Source organism: Dipodomys spectabilis, unplaced genomic scaffold (assembly GCF_019054845.1).
Source record: "Dipodomys spectabilis isolate Male_0828 unplaced genomic scaffold, ASM1905484v1 ptg000480l, whole genome shotgun sequence".
Lineage (NCBI taxonomy): Eukaryota > Metazoa > Chordata > Mammalia > Rodentia > Heteromyidae > Dipodomys > Dipodomys spectabilis.
This window is the reverse complement of record NW_024871157.1, coordinates 2699281-2718003: the sequence shown is the minus strand read 5'-3', so window position 1 is coordinate 2718003 and position 18723 is coordinate 2699281. Positions and strand designations below refer to the sequence as shown.

Here is an 18723-nt window from a genome sequence, read left to right as displayed (position 1 = left end):
CTCAGTTGAACGTCGGTGGAACCGCGGGGACAGGGCGCCGACCTGTTCCGGGCACTGCGCTCTCGGCCAGGCCGTCGCCGTCCCTCAGCCGACTCCCCACGGGTGCTCCGAGGAGCACCTTGGCCCCGGCCTCGGCCTGGCCCCCCGGCCTCGGCCTGGCCCCCCGGCCTCGGCGTCCCGCTCGGGAAGCGGGCCGGGCACCACCACCACCCTCCCGTGTCGGAGCCGTAACTGCGGGAACAGCGCGGGACCCGCGAGCATTCCCGAGGCCTGGCGGGCTGAGGCCGCGGCCTCGCGGACAGGCGGAGGTTAATAATCCCAGCGCGGGCGCAAACCCACCGCTCGGCCCGCGGAGCCCCCGACTCGTCCTTTCCCGGCCGACCTCGCGGCGTCCCGGTCGGACGGCGCACGCGCGGCCCCGCCTGCTCCGCGCGCATGCGTGACCTCGCGGGTCAGCGACGGAGGCCGGGAGGCGGAAGTGGAGGTGGTTGTGGCTCCGCGAGCTGCGGGAAGGCTGCGGCTGCTGCTGCTGAGGCGGCGGCGGCGGCGGCGCTGAGGCGGTGGCGGCGCAGCCGGCCCCGGGCCGCTCGGCCTCTCGGCTCGCCTCCCAGCCTCACCTGAGCCCGCCGGGGCCCGCGCCGGCCAGCGCCCACCCTATGAGCGTGTCACTGGTAGTCATCCGCCTGGAGCTCGCGGAGCCCTCGCCCGTCCCTGCCGACTTCGGCTTCAGCGCCGCGGGTGAGTGCCGCTCCGCCGGCCCGCCCGGAGCCGCGGCCGGGGCCTCGCGGGCCGGGGCCTCGGGCCGGACCCGGACGGGCCTCGCGGGGGGGGGGTCGGGGGGGGCTGTGGCCTCAGACCGAGGTGGGAACGGGGTGGGGGCCAGGAGGCCCCGTCCGCGCCTCCGCGGCCTGGAGGACGTCCCGTCCGCCCAGCCCAGCCCACCGCCGGCCGTTGGCGCCCCGCGTGAGGGTCGGGCTGTGGGGCGGACCGCGCCGCCGGCGTCGCCCCCGTCCCTGTCCCCCCCTCGCACCGGCGCACGTCGGGGCGTCCCAGAACAATAATCGTAGTAGCAGTCGCGGGCATCACGCGCTGCCTCTACCCCGCGCCGACCTCCGTGGGGCAGTAGCTTTTTTCTTTCTTTTGTGTGTGTGTGTGTGCCAGGCTGGGGTTTGAACTCAGGGCCTAGGCGCCGTCCTTGAGCTTTTCCACTCAAGGCTGGCGTTCTACCTACCACTTGAGCCACAGCTCTGTTTCCGGCCTTCTGGGTGGTTAATTGAAGATGAGTCTTTGTAATCCTAGTTACTCAGGAGGCTGAGATCCAGGGATCGCGAGTCCATGCCTGCTCTGGTAGTTAAGTTCCTGCGACTCTTGTCTCTGAGCTTTGTCTGCCCAGCAAGGCTGGCTTGGAACCGCTGTCTTCCGACCCTGCCTCCTGAGTAGCTAAGATTACAAGGCATGAGCAACTGCTCTCCACCCCCGACAGTCCATTATCTTTAAAGATCGCTGCAGCATCTTGGGTGGGAGATGGATAGGGGAGTGTCTTGTATACTTCGGGAAACCCAGGCCTAGGCAAGAAGCTATTTGCCCAAGAGAGCTGGTAGGTTTGCTGAAACGGATTCTGATTCAGCTGGCTTGGGTCTGAGTAACACCAGCCAGGCAACTTCTCAGCAAGGAAAAGGGCTCATTTTCTTTTCCTTGGTCCTTCTGAAATTACCAAGAAATAACTAATTCAAGAGATATTTATGGGATGCACCACACCTGCTGGAGCTTTCCTTGTGTATAGAATTTGACATGGTCTCTGCTTTGCTGGACCAGCAGTTCAATGGGGAGGCAGGTGAATTAAGTACAGAGTAAGGGTAAGGTTGCACTATGCTGAAGTGTTGTGAAAGAAGGAGAAAGCGTCGAGGAAACTTAACGAGATCAGAGTGACTGGGGTGGGAATGGGTGCTGTTATGGACGCTTCTTTAAGTATGTGCACTTTGGAGCTGCAAATTAAGGCTAAACATGATTTTCTTTTTGTTTTTTCCTTTTTTGTGTGTGTCAGTCGTGAGGCTTGAACTCTGGGCTTGAGCGCTGTGCTGTCCCTATGCTCTTAAGCTCAAGATGAGCACTCTACCACTTGAGCTATAGCACCACTTCCAGTTTTCTAGTGGTTTATTGGAGATAAGAGTCTCACAGACTCTGCTGCCCCAGCTGGCTTTGAACCATGATCCTCAGATCTCAGCCTCCTGAGTAGCTAGGATGACAGGCGTGAGCCACTAGCGCCCAGCTAAACGTGATTTTCTTATGTGTTTGGCACTATGTTGCCTAGGCTGGTCACCACTGAGTATGAGTTCAGTGAGGTTTATGAGCATCTTTCAAGGGTTCCAAGGTTCCCCTCAGTTTTGAAAGTAAACTAAATTGACATCTACATGGGTCAGTTATAGAGTCATTCAACAAATTCTAGTGGTATCTGGAAGACACAAGCTAGTCTGTATTCTGACAGCTGTTATGATATGAAGGGTATTTTAGTCACGTCTGGATTCCTTTTTCGTTTTATGTGTTCCATTAATTTTAAACAAAGCCTGGCTGGCTTTGAACTGTGCTCAGATCTCAGACTAGCTTTACAGGTGTGAGCCACTAGTATCCAGGATGTTTAGGACTATGACTTGTAAAGGGTTTCTATTAACGAACAAACTACCTTAAGCTTAGATTTCACACCAGGGTCTCAGTTTCTCAGGTATTACCCATATGTTAGTTTACTCATAATCACTGTAGAAACTTTTTTTTTTTTTTGTCGGTCATGGGACTTGAACTCTGGGCCTGGGCACTATGCCTCAGCTCTTCAGCTCAAGACTAGCATTCTACCACTTAAGCCACAGCACCACTTCCAGTTCTCTGGTGGTAGAGTGGAGATAAGAATCTCATGGACTTTCCTGCCCAGGCTGGCTTTGAACTGTGATCCTCAGATCTCAGCCTTCCGAGTATCTGGGATTATAGGCGTGAGCCACTAGCTCCTGGCCACTGTAGAAAACTTTTAGATTCTTTTGGTCATATTGGAGTTTGAACTCAGGAATTTCATTTTTCAGGCAAGCTTCAGCCTGATTAATGTGAAAGCATATGATTTAACAGCCTGCATTTCTCAGTTTATTGTACTGACTGTTGATTGTTTGTTGAGAGTACTGTGTAAATCCCAGAGGTGTATCATTTATGAGGGTGAAGGGACCATCAGAGAGAAAAAGGAAACGCATCTATAGGTAAATTGAAAATGGAGAGGAACTTGTTTCATTATCGGTATTAATGATTCATGTGTTCTTTAGCTGGGGAAATGTCTGATGAAGAGATCAAAAAGAAGACATTGGCTTCAGCTGTAGCTTGTTTAGAAGGGAAGTCACCCGGGGAGAAAGCAGCTATCATTCATCAGCACCTTGGCCGTCGGGAAATGACAGATGTGATCATTGAAACCATGAAGGCAAACCCAGGTATGCCGTGGAAAACCCTGGATTCTTTGTTGTAATGTGACTTTATTTTGTTTTTGTTGTTGTTGTTGTTGTTGTTTGTTTTTTGTTTTTGTTGGTTGTGGGGTTTGAACTCTGGGTCTGGGCACTGTCCCTCCACTCTTCAGCTCAAGGCTAGTGCTCTACCACTTGAGCCATAGCACTACTTCTGGTTTTCTGGGGGTTTATTGGAGATAAGAATTTCACAGACTTTCCTGCCTGGGCTGGCTTTGAACTGCAATCCTCAGATCTCAGCCTCCTGAATAGCTAGGATTACAGGTGTGAGCCACCAGAGCCTGGCTTGTGAAATGGTTTTTTTTGTTTGTTTGTTTGTTTTTTGGCGGTCATGGGGCTTGAACTCTGAGCCTGGACCCTGTCCCCTCAGCTCTTCAGCTCAAGGCAAGTGCTCTACCACTTGAGCTACAGCGCCACTTCTGGTTTTCTGGTGGTTTATTGGAGATAGGACTCTCACAGTCTTTCCTGCCCATGCTGGCTTTGAACTGTGATCCTCAGATCTCAGCCTCCTGAGTAGCTAGGATTACAGGCGTGAGACACCAGCGCCCGGCTGTGAAATGTTTTATACATACTTGGTAAGGCCAAGATGTTGACCTCTAGCATACTTTTACCTTTCTCTACCTGTGTTCTTTATGTTAGGTTAATAAACCTAAAGCCAGGCATGGTGACTCAAGCCTGTAGACCCAATTACTTGGGAGGCTGAGCCTAGGAGTTCAAAGCCAGCCCTGGCAGCATAGCAAGACACTGTCTCAAAAATTAAGATGACCTGACCACTCATTGTCACGCCTGTAATCCTAACAGTTCAAGTGGCTGAAATCAAGTTTCTAAGCCAGCCTGCACAGAAAAGTCTGAGAGACTCTCTCAAGTTAGCAAGAAAGCTAGATTCGTGTTATAGTTCAAGTGGTAGAGTACCAGCCATGAGTGAAAAGGCCTTTTTACTAAAGTGAGAGTTCAAGCCCTTGAGTTAAACTCCTGGTACCAGCTCAATCACTCTATCAATAAAATGAAATAGAAATGGATCAGTAGGCCAGGTGCTGCTGGCTCATGCCTGTAATCCTAGCTTACTGAGGAAGCTAAGATTTGAGAATCATGGTTTAAAATCAGCTTGTGAGACTCTTATCTCCAATTAATCACAGTAAAATCCAAAAGTGGCACAGTGGCTTAAGTGGTAGAATGCTAGTCTTGGGAAAAATGAGCCCAGGGACAGCACCCAGGCCCAGAGTTCAAGCCCAAGCCCAGGAAAAAGAAAAATTGATTAGTCGTACCACACTGGATTTGCTGCTCTAGCTGGTGGTAGAGAACTTCTTTCCACTTAAGTCCAGCAGATCATGAAGTGCATCTTCTGCCAGCTCATTCCAGCTGAGGTGGAGGGAATGTGCTGCCTCTTGAGCAGTTGTGTGGGCAGAGCTTGTAGGTCTGGACTTTAATAGCCCTGTCCCACTTAGGAAATGTGATGGAAGATGCCTGCCTGTATTGTAGCACTGCTGGATGTAAGAGTTGACCTGGATATGGGATATGGGCTAAAGAAAACTTTAAAGTTGGGATACCATCAACATGGCTGTTCTTTGAATATTGTTTTTGATGTGGCATGTTACAGTTTTCCCATACTTTGTTCTGACTTGAACTCTTAACCTAATTAAAGTCCTTCAGCATGTTTCCAGCTATTTGTAATCTGTTGATTTTTGATTTGTGAAAGATGAGCTAAAAGATACAATGGAAGAAAAGTCTTCAGATGTATCTCCAACTGCACAGAGAAGCCGAGATCAAAGTAAAGAATGCTTAAATACAGCTCCTGATTCTCCATCCAAACAGCTTCCAGACCAGATTTCATTCTTCAGTGGAAATCCTTCCGTTGAAATAGTTCATGGTATTATGCACCTATACAAGACGAAGTAAGAAAAACTTTTTCTCCTTCTGGGTTGGTCTGTGTTGTTTGTGTTTTGCATTTGGGCAGAGAAACTCTCTTGGTCTTCTTGGTTGGGGGTGGGGTTGGGGGTGAGCAGGGAGCCGGGGATGGGTAGTTGGAGTTTCAGAGAGACAGTACTTTCATGGATTGTGTATTACAGAATTCTTAGATGTTTTACATTTCCTTGATCTTGTGAATGTGTCAAACCTTTCCCTTATAGAAGAAATGTGTAGATGTACTTAAGATAATGCCTAGGAAGTGTTCTCTAGGCAGGTAGGCATGGCAATGGTTAGTGAATTGAAGGGAAGAATGATAAAGCAAGGAAAGGAGATGATCCACAGCATCTTTGTAGCCTCAGGTTCCACCAAATCTTCACTAGAGTAAGGGAGGCCAGTTAACTAGTTGTATTTTGATTGTTTATTTTTATCCTTTTCTGGACACCCAAGGAAAGGAAGCATTTGGCTAGGTATTCTGCAAGCTAGGCTATCAGCTCCTTGGATAATTGGTAGCTGATGTTCAAAGGCTATCCTTGTCCTTGTCTGTTTGCCAGGTCCCTCCTGGGAAAACAGTGACTATTCAAGCAGCCATTTTGGCTCATAGCTCTCAAGTGAGCTTGCAGTATTTCAAAAGCAAGTTGCCTCGTGGAGGTGTGTCTAATCTGTTCTAACCCAGTAACAGTTGCTGTTACCTTTAGTCATATCCTCAAGGTTTAGAATTGTCTTACAGATTTAGATTTAGAGTCTCTTTGCTTCTAGACCTTTTAAGAGATGTCACTAGCTAGGGTTGTATTTCTAACTTACCCAACAAGAGATTATGATTCAAAAATTAAGAGAAGGGCTAGGAAGGTGGCTCAGTGGCAGAGCGCTTGCTTCGCATGCACGAGGCCCTGAGTTTGATTTCCTCAGCACCACATAAACAGACAAAGCCAGAAGTGGCGCTGTGGCCCAAGTGGTAGAGCGCTAGCCTTGAGCTGAAGAGCTGAGGGACAGCGCCCAGGCCCAGAGTTCAAGCCTCATGACCAACAAAAAAGAGGAAAAAAATTGTGAATTTGCTCGTGCAAATTCATTACCCCAACGAGCCTTTAACTAAAGACAGAAAATTCTTGTGGGGATGTATAATATGGAATATTTCAAAGCTTGCCTTAAAATCTAATGCAGGTATATGTAAGGGATTTTACATTCATTCATCTAGTTTAAGCTGTTCAAGTTGATTTGTGCGATATGACAAGTTTTTTTTTTCCTGTTATTGGGCATAAGAGTTGTCTGATTAGTGTTATCTGAACTAACCACGCCTCATCTATTGAAGACAGTCTAATTATTGTCTCATTAGTAAGATGACCTCCTTAAAAGAAGATGTGAGGCGCAGTGCCATGCTGTGTATTCTCACAGTCCCTGCTACAATGACCAGTCATGACCTTATGAAGTTTGTCGCCCCATTTAATGAAGTAATTGAACAAATGAAAATCATCAGAGACTCTACTCCAAATCAATATATGGTGCTGATAAAGTTTAGTGCACAGGTAAAAGTTAAGATCTTAAAAATCTCTTTGCCACAGAAACTGTTTATAAACTGTATGATATTAGCTATGTGTGATTGACATTTTGCACCTAAGGCTCTTGACATACAGATCTTCTAAGGGACTGTGCTGTAACTATATCTCCCAATTTGTGGAAGTACAGTTATAGGTCGTACCCGTGACTTTCCACGCAGCCGAGTAGGTATGGGTCCGGGGGCTAGTTTTCTCATCCAATGGTCTCTAGTGCAGTGAGGCAGTAGTTTCCAGACTTGGAGTTGATACCATCACATTATTTGCCATCACTCCTTCTTTCACAAGGTGCTCTTTGACACATTTAGAAAAATAAAATCCTTTCTGGGCAGGCACTGGTGGCTCGTGTCTGCAGTCTTAGCTATTCAAGAAGGCTAAGCTCTGAGGTTCACAGTTCCAGACCAGTCCTTGAGGGCAGACAAATCTGAGTTAACCAGCAGAAAGCTAGAAGTCAAATGTGGCTCAAGTGGTAGAACACCAGCCTTGAGCAAAAAAGCACCCAGGCCTTGAGCTGAGTTCAAGCCCCAGTACTGGCACAAAAATATCCTTAAAAAAAAAATTGTGATAGTAGAAGGAATTTTCTTTTTAACATTTCTTGGAGGGCTGGGAAGATGGCTCAGTGGTAGAGCGCTTGCCTTGCATGCATGAGGCCCTGGGTTCGATTCCTCAGCACCACATAAACAAAAGGAAAAAAGCCGGAAGTGGCGCTGTTGCTCAAGTGGTAGAACACTAGACTTGAGCTGAAGAGCTGAGGGACAGCGCCCAGGCCCAGAGTTCAGGCCCCACAACCGGACCAAAAAAAAAAAGATACATTTCTTGGAGTGTTAGGGATGCTTGACAGGTCAGATTGGAAATCAGTAGAATTAACAGCTAGAACCACTGGTAAATAGATGATGTTTTAGGTTTAGTTGTTTTGTTGTTATTTTTAAGTAATTGTTACTAAGGTGTTGTACCAGAGGGGTTACGATTGGATGTCAGGTAATGAATACATACATTTCTTTTTGTGGACAATGACACCCCTTCCTTTGCTTTCCCCTAGTTTCCCCCACCCATCCCTGCCTATAAGTTACATAGGTCATTTTCCACATAGTACATACTGAACAGTATGATTGTATTTACTCACCCTTCCTTCCTCGCTTTCTATATTCCCCCTAAAAAAAAAAAATCAAAAACACCATCACCACGACCAACAACAATAACAACAACAACAAAAAAAACATGTTGCACTGGTGGCTCATGCCTATAATCCTAGCTACACATAGGAGGCTGAGATCTGAGGATTGCCATTCAAAGCCAGCCTGGGCACAAATGTCCATGAGACTTATCTCTAATTAACCGCCAGAAAAACTAGAAGTTGCACTATGACTGAAAGTGGTTGTGTACTAACCTTGAGCAAAGAAGCTCAGGGACAGCACCCAGCTCCTGAGTTCAAGCCTCATGACCAATAAGGAAAAAGAACAATAACAAATAAAACATGTTGCCATGTTAATAAATATATATATATATATATATATATATATTTTTTTTTTTTTTTTTTTTGGTCGGTCGTGGGGCTTGAACTCTGGGCCTGGGCACTATCCCTCAGCTCTTCAGCTCAAGGCGAGCGCTCTACCACTTGAGCTACAGCGCCACTTCTGGTTTCCTGGTGGTTTATTGGAGATAGGAGTCTCACGGTCTCTCCTGCCTGGGCTGGCTTGGAACCGCGATCCTCAGATCTCAGCCTCCTGAGTAGCTAGGATTACAGGCGTGAGCCACCAGCGCCCGGCAATAAATATATTTTAAATGTTCAGAGAAGTTACACTTTTGCTTCTCTCCCCTAAGGATATCCTCCTTAAGTCTGTTTGTGTGTGAATGCCTAGAATCCTTGTTTTAGTTTTTGAAAGTGTCTGTGTGTTGTTGTAGACACTTTTTGATACTATCCATGCCATTTCATTTCCTAATTAGACTCCTCAGTCCTCCAGTGGGGTTTTACTTAACTCATTCTTATGAACATGTATGCTTATCGTATATAAGAATAAGATAAAGCCGGGCGCTGGTGGCTTTACCGTGAGACTCCTATCTCCAATAAACCACCAGAAAACCGGAAGTGGCGCTGTAGCTCAAGTGGTAGAGCGCTCGCCTTGAGCTGAAGAGCTGAGGGACAGCGCCCAGGCCCAGAGTTCAAGCCCCACGACTGACAAAAAAAAAGAAAAAAAAATAAGATAGTGGGATCAGGAGAAAATGAGGAAAGAGGTGACACTTTTCAAAAACAAATATACTCATTACCTGAATTAAACAACTGTAACCCCTCTGTACATCACCTTTACAGAAACAATTTTATTTTCATGTATTTATTTATTTATTTGTTGGGCACCAGTGGCTCATGCCTACAATCCTAGCTGCTTAGGAGGCTGAGATCTAAAGATCACGGTTCAAAGCCAGCCCAGGCAGGAAAAGTCTGTGAGACTCTTTATCTCCAATAAACCACCCAGAAAATCAGAAGTGCTGCTGTGGCTCAAGTGGTAAAGCACTAGTCTTAAGCTAAAGAGCTGAAGGATAGTGCCCAGGCCCAGAGTTCAAGCCCCATGACAAAAAAAAAAGTTTAAAAATAACAGTAATAATAAGCTTTGCCCGTGCTGGTGGCTCAAGCCTTTATTCCTAGCTACTCAGGAGGCTGAGATCTGAGAGTCACGGTTCAAAGCCAGGAAAGTCCACAAGACTCTTTATCTCCAATTAACCACCAGAAAACCAGAGTGGTAGAGTCTAGCTCAGGGACAGCACCTAGGCTCTGAAATAATAATAAGATAAACTTCAAGACTTGGAAGTTAACATTAGATACTATTCATATTATCCAAACAGCTGTCCTATCCTTAGGTTCATTTAGTGCTGGTCCTGGGGCTTGAATTCAGGGCCTATCCCTGAACTTCTTTTTTTTTCCCTGAAGCTGCTGCTCTACCTTTCTGGCTTTTTGCTGGTTAATTGAAGATAAAGAGTCTCACAGGACTGGAAATGTGGCTTAGTGGTGGAGTGCGTGCCTAGCATGCAGGAAGCCCTGGATTTGATTCCTTAGTACCACATACACAGAAAAAGGCAGCAGTGGCACCATGGCTCAAGTAGTAGAGTGCTAGCCTTGAGCAAAAAGAAGCTCAGGACAGTGCCTAGGCCAAGAGTTCAAGCCCCAGGACTGGCAAAAAGACAAAAAAGGTCTCACAGATGTTCCTGTCTGGGCTGGTTTCAAACCGGAATTCTTTAGATCTCAACTTCCTAAGTAGCTAGGATTATAGGCGTGAGCCACAGCCACCCATCCTATTGACTTTGAACACTGAATTTGTTCTTAAAATACAGCTTTGTCCAAAGTTATCTCTTCTCTCAACTCATTGGTGAACTGCCTTCCTGAGTTGGCCTTGGATAAGCAGTTCCATCTTGCCAGTCACTAAGTGGTTGTGTCTTTAGGGACATTGCTATTACCTTTCTAGCCAGCCACAGAACCTTCTGGGTGAAATGCAGTAGTGACTCAAAGCCTGCTTGCTCTCTTCTTCACTGATAGCTCCTGAGTTGATAGCATTGGCACCATCAGTGGACACATGGAGGAAATGAAAAGAAATTAGAATCAGATTGTATTTGTACCCTTTTTTTTCTATGCCCCAGATGTGCTCCTTTTTTGTACCCTTTTTTTTTTTTTTTTTTTGGTCGGTCATGGGGCTTGAACTTTGGGGCTGAGCACTGTCCCTCAGCTCTTCAGCTTAAAGCTAGTGCTCTACCACTTGAGCCACAGCGCTACCTCCTTTTTTTATTCTTTTTTTTTTTTGTACCCTTTTTTGAGAAGCTAAATATGTCTTTGACCCTGACATTAAAGGAGTCTAGATCGTAACTAATTTGTCTTTTTTTGAGTTCAGGCACAAGGAGAAAACAACTGTTCAGTTTAAGTTTTAGCTACATGTAATGTAAACATTAAAAGTTACTGACTTGTCCTGTACAGTTGGCTTCAAGCTTTTATTCTATTTTGACATGAGTTGAAGCCGGAACTATATGTGCTTTGTTCTCTTTCTAGAGTTGAGCATAGCGCCTAGCACATAGTAGGTGCTAAGAAAATATGCTGCAAGTGAGGCTACATTCTGATGCTGAGATTTTAAATTGGAAATCTCAGTTGTTTGTAGATGTTGTCTTTTTTTTTTAAGTACATTTGTGCTGAGTATGATGGTGCATGCCTATAATCCTAGAACTGGACTTAGAGGCAAGCCTCTAACTACATAGCAAGACCATGTCTTAAAACATAAATATAGGGGCTGGGAAGGTGGCTCAGTGGTAGAGTGCTTGCCTTGCATGCATGATGCTCTGGGTTCGATTCCTAAGCACCACATAAGCAGAAAAAGCCAGAAGTGGCACTGTGGCTCAAGTGGTAGAGCGCTAGCCTTGAGCTGAAGAGCTGAGGGACAGCGCCCAGGAACAGTGTTCAAGCTCCATGACCGACAAAATATATATATAGAGAGAGAAAGACAGCGAGACAGCGACAGTGCATGTGCACCCGGCACCAGTGACTCACACATGTATCCTAGATACTTAGTAGGCTGAGATCTGAGAATCACAGTTCAGAGTCAGCCCAGGCAGAAAAGTCCATGAGACTTTAATGACCAGAAAATGCGAAGTGGCATTATGGCTCAAGTGGTAGAGCACTAGCCTTGAGCCGAAGAGCTGAAGGACAGTGCCCAGGCCCAGAGTTCAAGCCCAATGACTGACCAAAAATAAAGACCAGGTGCCAGTGGCTCACATCTGTAATCCTAGCTACTCAGGAGGCTGTTACCTGAGGATTGTGGTTCAGAACAAGCCTAAGCAGAAAAGTCCATGAGACTCTATTTTTTGCTGGTCCTGGAGCTTGAACTCAGGGCCTGGGCACTGTCCTTGAGCCTCTCTGTGCTCAAGGCTAGCACTCTACTACTTGAACCACAGTGCCACTTCTGGCTTTTTCTGTGTACGTGGTATTGAAGAATTGAACCCAGAGCTTCATGCATGCTAGGCAAGCACTCTACCACTAAGCCACATTCCCAGCCCCTCCATGAGCTTCTTACCTCCAATTAACTACCAAAAAGCTCTAAAACTGTGACTCAAGTGGCAGAGTACTAGTGTTGAGCAAAGAAGTTCAAGGATAGCACACAGGCCCCAAGTTCAAGCTCCAGGACACACACACACACACACAAACACATACACACTACCTTTATTTACTGCAGATCAACAACTTCCAAGAAAATGATTTTTCAGGTGTTGAGTAGGTTTGGTCTCTTGCCTTTCTCTTCTCGTGATGATGCTTGGTCACTTGGTAAACATTTCCAGAGCTCTGCTCCAGAGGGGTTTTCCTTTCCTTGCATTGTAGCCAGCGCCTGCTGGTGCTGCAGGCCTGAAGTGCTGATCTGAGCCTGACTTGCAGGTTGGTTTCCTTGGCATGTCAATCCAGTGGCATCTCAGTGAAAAGCCATTGCTCTGTAGGTTGCTTCTTCTTATTATTTTAAAAAATGTGTATTCCAGCAACCTGCTTTACATAGCCCTGTACTATAACCGGTGCATGGGTTATTTCCTTCAGGCAACACCTCTCCACCCCTCACCTGCAGAACTGCTCATCCTTCCTCAGAGGTTTAACATAGCTCACTTGGTCATGTTAAGAGTATATAAATAACTAAATCCATGTGGAATTACCTCACTGGATACTCAAGAAGCTTACAGTGGCTGAGACTCAGAACCCTGTGAGAGTGGCCAATCAGGACTCCCTGCTTGGCTCAGCCTGGAATGTCTTGGTAGAGGATGGCAGTACAGTGGTCTCTTTGAAAATCCTCAGTCACCCCAAGCAGCTTGTTCCCATTGATAGGGCTTGTCCATGTGAGAGTGATGCAGACAAGCTGTGGCTTTGCTGCAGAAGCTGAGTTTAAAACTGAAACCATCTGTCTGTAGCTTTCTAAGTCCTTGCTTATAAATGGGCATTTGTCTTTGCAGGTGTACCTGCAGTGCTTCGTGTCTTAAAGGTTGGTTGTCTGGTTGTCTTAGATCTCTTGACCTTCACTGTGAGTTTTGCTTCTGATACTAGTCTCTCCTGAGGGGATCCTCACCCAGTTCCCCTATATTACTACTCCCACTTGGATTAGTGAAGAGGAGTTGGTTTTTCATCCCATACCAGTCCTTTGGTTTCTTTTTTTTTTTTTTTTTTAACACAAATGCTGACATTTTTATAAAATAAATTCTCTCCATACAAATCATTTGTGATTTGAGTCCAGGCTTTGCAGAAGTATTTTCTCATCTGTAAGTGATGACTGGATGGGAAAAAGGATCAAGATAAATGTACATGGCTGGTAGACTAGTAACATTGTGCTAGCTGCCTACGTGTGGCACTCCTGTACCTTCTGGCAGTTCGTGGCTCAGGAAACAGTCAGGACATAGAATATCGACCTTCAGAGTTCAGTCAGTTTACCAGCTTGCTGCAGGACATATTACTTCTAGTGATTGCTTTTTCTTCTAAGTATAGATTTCTTAAATGGATGAGAAGAATAGCAGAGGTCATGCATCTTAAATATAAAGCATATTTTCGGTATATCTGTCTTAATTTTTCCCTTTTCCCCATTTGTATATACAGGCTGATGCAGACAGTTTTTATATGGCATGTAATGGCCGCCAGTTCAACTCCATAGAAGATGACGTTTGCCAGCTGGTCTATGTGGAAAGAGCCGAAGTGCTGAAATCTGAAGACGTAAGTACAAGGATGCCTGTGATGGGTTATAAATGTAGACTATGGGTACAACATTGGATGCTGAGATAGCGTAAAAAGGTCCAGAAAGGAATACCATAGAGATAGAAAGTAGGTGTATAGTTGTTACCAGGGAGCTAGAAGAAAGCAAGAAGGGACAGTAATTTGCTAACAAGTAGAAGTTTTCTTTTTCCTTTTTTCTCAGTTCCAGGGCTTAAACTCAGGTCCTGGACACTGTCCTGAGCTTTTGTGCTAAAGGCTAACTCGCTACCACTTAAGCCAAGGCTCTACTTCTGGCTTTTTTGATGAATAATTGGATATAAGAGTCTTACAGAAGCCGGGCGCTGGTGGCTCACGCCTGTAATCCTAGCTACTCAGGAGGCTGAGATCTGAGGATCGTGGTTCAAAGCCAGCCCGGGCAGGAGAGACCGTGAGACTCCTATCTCCAATAAACCACCAGGAAACCAGAAGTGGCGCTGTAGCTCAAGTGGTAGAGCGCTCGCCTTGAGCTGAAGAGCTTAGGGACAGCGCCCAGGCACAGAGTTCAAGCCCCACGACCAACCAAAAAAAAAGTCTTACAGACTTTTCTCCCGGGTTGACTCCAAACTGTGATCCTCAGATCTCAGCCTCCTGAGTAGCTAGGTTTATAGGTGTGAGCTACCTGTTCTCGCCTACCTTTTTTTTTTTTTTTAAATTAGCTCACATGAGTTATACGTAGGGGGATATTGTTACATTTCCACATGCTTCCAATCAATCTTACTCTATTACTGTGTCACCCCTCCCTCACCCCGCACCAAATTTGGTTTTACTCACCATTGTTCCTCTCAGTTGCTGTGTGGCACACCCAGCAAGGATTCAATAAGAATGTGCTAAATGCACAAAGAAATAACATCAGCAGTCTGGGAAGGTGGCTTAGTGGTAGAATACTTGCCTTGCATGCATGAGGCCCTGGGTTTGATTCCTCAGCACCACATAAACAGAAAAAGCTGGAAGTGGCGCTGTGGCTCAAGTGGTAGAGCGCTAGCCTTGAGCTGAAGAGCTGAGGGACAGCGCCCAGACCCAGAGTTCAGGCCCCATGACTGGCCAAAAAAAAAAAAAGAAAGAAAAAGAAATGACGTCAGCATTGTCAGTCCTGGGACACTAAACAGACTGTGTTGAGATATTGTTTACTGTGGATAGCCATCCCCACTCCTTGCACTTCTCCTTTCATTCCTTTGGCTTCTGTCATCGTCATAGACATTGCAGGTCAGAGCTGGGGTCGGCCCCACTCTAGGTTGGTAAGTTAAGTCTGCTGTGGCCAAAGCGCCTTCCTAGGGTGAAGAAGCTGCCGTGCACAGCCGGCACATCCCCTGTGTTCCCAGGGCCCAGTATAGCGAGTGAGTGGAAATGGCACTCCGCATTGCCCATTCAGTCTGTCTGCCCAGAGTAGACAGTGTGAAAATGCCTTGTTGGGAGTCACAAGAGAGATGGCTAAGGGGCGAGGGGGAGTGGGGTTTATGTAAGATGTCTCCCTGCAGGGCGCCAGCCTCCCTGTGATGGACCTGACCGAGCTCCCCAAGTGCACGGTGTGTCTGGAGCGCATGGATGAGTCTGTGAACGGCATCCTCACCACGCTCTGTAACCACAGCTTTCACAGCCAGTGCCTGCAGCGCTGGGACGACACCACGTGAGTGCAGCGCTGCCCCCACATAGCCAGCCTCGTGCCCTTTTGAACAAGTGAACCACCTCACATGTTCCACTCCACAAACCTGGCCCCAGAAGAGCAGAGGCTCCTCCTTCTCTCCTGTCCTCCCTTCACAAGCAGGTCTGCGTTCTTACACTAGTGGAGGTGCTGACTGGATCCTTATGGACTTCTTAAGGCAGCATCACACTTGTTATTTCCTCCCAAGAGCAAAGCCTGGGCTTTGATGCCTTGGGTGGAGTGGCCAGGGACACTGGCAGTCAACAGGTATGAGGCACACAACTACATGTTCTTCTTATAGCATACAAGTGGCCTTTATTGTAGAAGTCAGTGCTGCAAAGAACTGCATTGGCACCTGTACTTTGTATTCTTCCTACTTCAAGTTAGATTATACCTTCATAACATGCACTGTGAGACATAGTTCAAAAGGTGTATTAGTAGCCGGGCACCGGTGGCTCACACCTGTAATCCTAGCTACTCAGGAGGAGGCTGACATGTGAGGATCACAGTTCAAAGCCAGCCCAGGCAGGAAATTCCATGAGACTCTTATCTCCAATAAACCACCAGAAAAACTGGAAGTGGCACTGTGGCTCAAGTGGTAGAGTGCTTGCCTTGAGCTGAAGAGCTGAGGGACAGAGCCCAGGCCCAGAGTTCAAGCCCCACAATCTACAAAAAAAAAGGAGTATAAGTGCTGGCCCTTGCGGCTTCCATGTACAGAGAGAAAAATAGATAGATGCCCAATTAAGTGTGACATCACACCCTTCATAGTGTGCAGCCTTATAATCTAAGATGTGGTACCTAAACCGCCAGTGCCACAGAGAAGTGGTATTGCAAGGATGGTGGGAGTTGGATGAGGAGCAAGGGAAGGCCATTGCGGGAGGGCATGCATGGGAAGGAAAAGGATTCTATTCTCAAGTCCAGAAGTGAGGAGGAGTGGAAGTCCACAGAAACCACAATACAGAGAAGACAGAATTGGAGTATTTTTGGCAAGGGAGGCAGGAGCCATTTCATAAACTGCTAACTATATTCTAATCAACCCATGAGATGGCCTATAATAAACTATTGTATGCTACAAATAAGTTTGTTTTGCCTTTTACATTCTCACCACCAGATTTAAATTCCAGAAAGATCATTCTGGCACGGATCTAATCTGAATTCAATTTCAAAATTAGTTTTGTTTTCTTATCTAGCCTTCCCAGGCACCACACACACAGAAGGAATGACACAGAGCTGGTTTCCACCTTTGACGCACAGAACTGCTCACCACTGACCAGCTGCCATTCCTGTTAACCCTTCCAGCTTGTCTTTGGTTTCTCCTGCCCACTAGTTTGGGTATTGAGAATGGAACCCAGGGCCTCACACATGCTAAGCAGTTATTCCACCACTGAGCCACACCCCCGGCCCTTCTGTCTTCGTTTTGATGCTTGAAGAGACAATCTGGATCCTCCAGCTTTGTCTCAGGAGAACGAAGTGAGAACTTAGTGTTCCTGCATGTTTCCTTTTCTCATCTTCTTGACTCAGCTGGGAAACAAGCCAATACTAGTTATACCTTGAGGGTTTTTTGTTTTTTTTTTTCTGTGTGTCAATTCAGTCAGCCTTTTTTCTTTTGGTCTGAGTCAGAAAGACTTTGTGTCATGTTGGTCTGTTGGCCAAAAAATATTCATGACCAGCCTTCAGTACTACTTTGTCTTAACTAAGAAAAGGATTATAAACCCAGCACCAGTGATTCATGCCTGTAATGCCAGTCCCAAGAGACTGAGATCTGAGGATTGCAGTTCAAAGCCTGCCCAGGCAGGAAAATCCATGAGACTTATGTCCAATTAACCACCCAAAAACCAAGATGGCTCAAAGGGTAGAATTTTGGCCTTGAGTGAAAAAGCTAAGAGTTAATGCCCAGGTTCTGTGTTCAAGCCCAATACTGGCACCAAAAGATTTCATTATCAAAACTTAAAAAACTCCAAGCTCTGGTGTCTTGTAGGCAATGTTCATGGCTAGGCAAGATGTTGTGAACATTTCACGAAGCTTTATTGTTGTCTTTGTTTTTTAATTGTTTATTTTATCAGTACTGGGGCTTGAACTCAGGGCCTGGGCACTGTCCCTCAGCTGTTTTTGCTTAAGACTAGTGCTCTGCCATATTCAACCACAGCTCCACTCCCAGTTTTCTGGTGGTTGATTGGAGATAAGAGTCTTAGGAGGGGAGGGGAGGATTGGCTGGGGGGGGGGGGCAGGGGGAGGATGGGAAGGGAGAACAAAGGAGGAGGCTACAATGCTTGATAAGAAATGTACTCATTATCTTGCCCATGGAATTGTAACCCCTCTGTTCAGTATTTCACAAAAAAAAAAAAGAGTCTTAGGGCTGGATGCTGGTGGCTCATACCTGTAATTCTAGCTACTCATGAGTCAGAGATCTGAGGATTATGGTTTGAAGACAGCTGGGCAAGAAAGTCTGAGTTTTTTGGGGTTTTTTTTGGGGGGTCCAGTCGTGGGGCCTGAATTCTAGGCCTGGGCGCTGTCCCTCAGCTCTTCAGCTCAAGGCTAGCGCTCTACCACTTGAGCCACAAAGCCACTTCTGGCTTTTTTCTTTTTTGTTTATGTGGTGCTGAGGAATCAAACCCAGGGCCTCATGCATGCAAGGCAAGCACTCTGCCACTGCGCCACCTTCCCAGCCCCCCGTAAGACTCTTATCTCCAATAAACCATCAGAAAAACCAGAAGTGGTGCTGTGGCTCAGTGGTAGAGTGCTTGCCTTGAGCTGAAAACCTGAGGGACAGCGCCCAGGCCCAGAGTTCAAACCCTAGGACTGGCATAAAAAAGAGTCTTACAGGACTGGGAATGTGGCTTAGTGGTAGAGTGCTTGTCTATCATATATGAAGCCTTGGGTTCGATTCCTCTGTCACATAAACATAAAAAGCCAGAAGTGGTGCTGTGGCTCAAATGTTAGAGTGCTATTCTTTAGCAAAAGAAGGTCAGGGACAGTACCCAGGCCCTGAGTTTAAGCCCTAGGACAGGCCAAAAAAAGTCTCACAGACTTTACTGCCTGGGCTGGCTTTAAACCGAGATTCTCAGATTTCAACATCCTGAGTAACTAGGATTACAGGCACAAGCCATCAGTGCCCAACTCATATCCATCTTTTTTTTTTGGTCCGTCGTGGGGCTTGAACTCTGGGCTTAGGTGCTGTCCCTGCGCTCTTCAGCTCACAGGGAGTGCTCTACCACTTGAGCCACAGCGCCACTTCCGGTTTTATTGTGGTTTATTGAAGATAAGAGTCTCACCACTTTGTTGCCTGGGCTGGCTTTGAACTCTGTGATCCTCAGATCTCAGCCTCCTGAGTAGCTAGGATTACGGGCTTGAGCCACTGTTGCCTGGCTTCATATCCATCTTTTAAGAGAAAAA

General features: G+C 46.6%; 2 protein-coding genes across 4 annotated transcripts in view; one reads left to right on the top strand and one right to left on the bottom strand.

Annotated features, from left to right (window-relative positions):
* Acad10 (acyl-CoA dehydrogenase family member 10) overlaps positions 1-418 on the bottom strand; it is a 31898-nt gene extending 31480 nt beyond the window's left edge. For 2 of the 3 annotated variants that reach the window (XM_042669040.1, XM_042669042.1), the window contains exon 1: positions 340-418. The gene's annotated coding sequence lies outside the window, so the exon portion shown is untranslated. The remainder of the gene's footprint in view (positions 1-339) is intronic. The other variant, XM_042669041.1, reaches the window with a different exon arrangement.
* A 122-nt stretch (positions 419-540) lies between these two features.
* Positions 541-18723, top strand: part of LOC122098554 (BRCA1 associated protein) — a 38528-nt gene continuing 20345 nt past the window's right edge. The window contains exons 1-6 of the mRNA XM_042669031.1: positions 541-738; positions 3300-3461; positions 5188-5383; positions 6727-6916; positions 13539-13652; positions 15167-15315. Coding sequence (XP_042524965.1) covers positions 657-738; positions 3300-3461; positions 5188-5383; positions 6727-6916; positions 13539-13652; positions 15167-15315 — 893 coding nt within the window. The 5' untranslated portion in view covers positions 541-656. The remainder of the gene's footprint in view (positions 739-3299; positions 3462-5187; positions 5384-6726; positions 6917-13538; positions 13653-15166; positions 15316-18723) is intronic.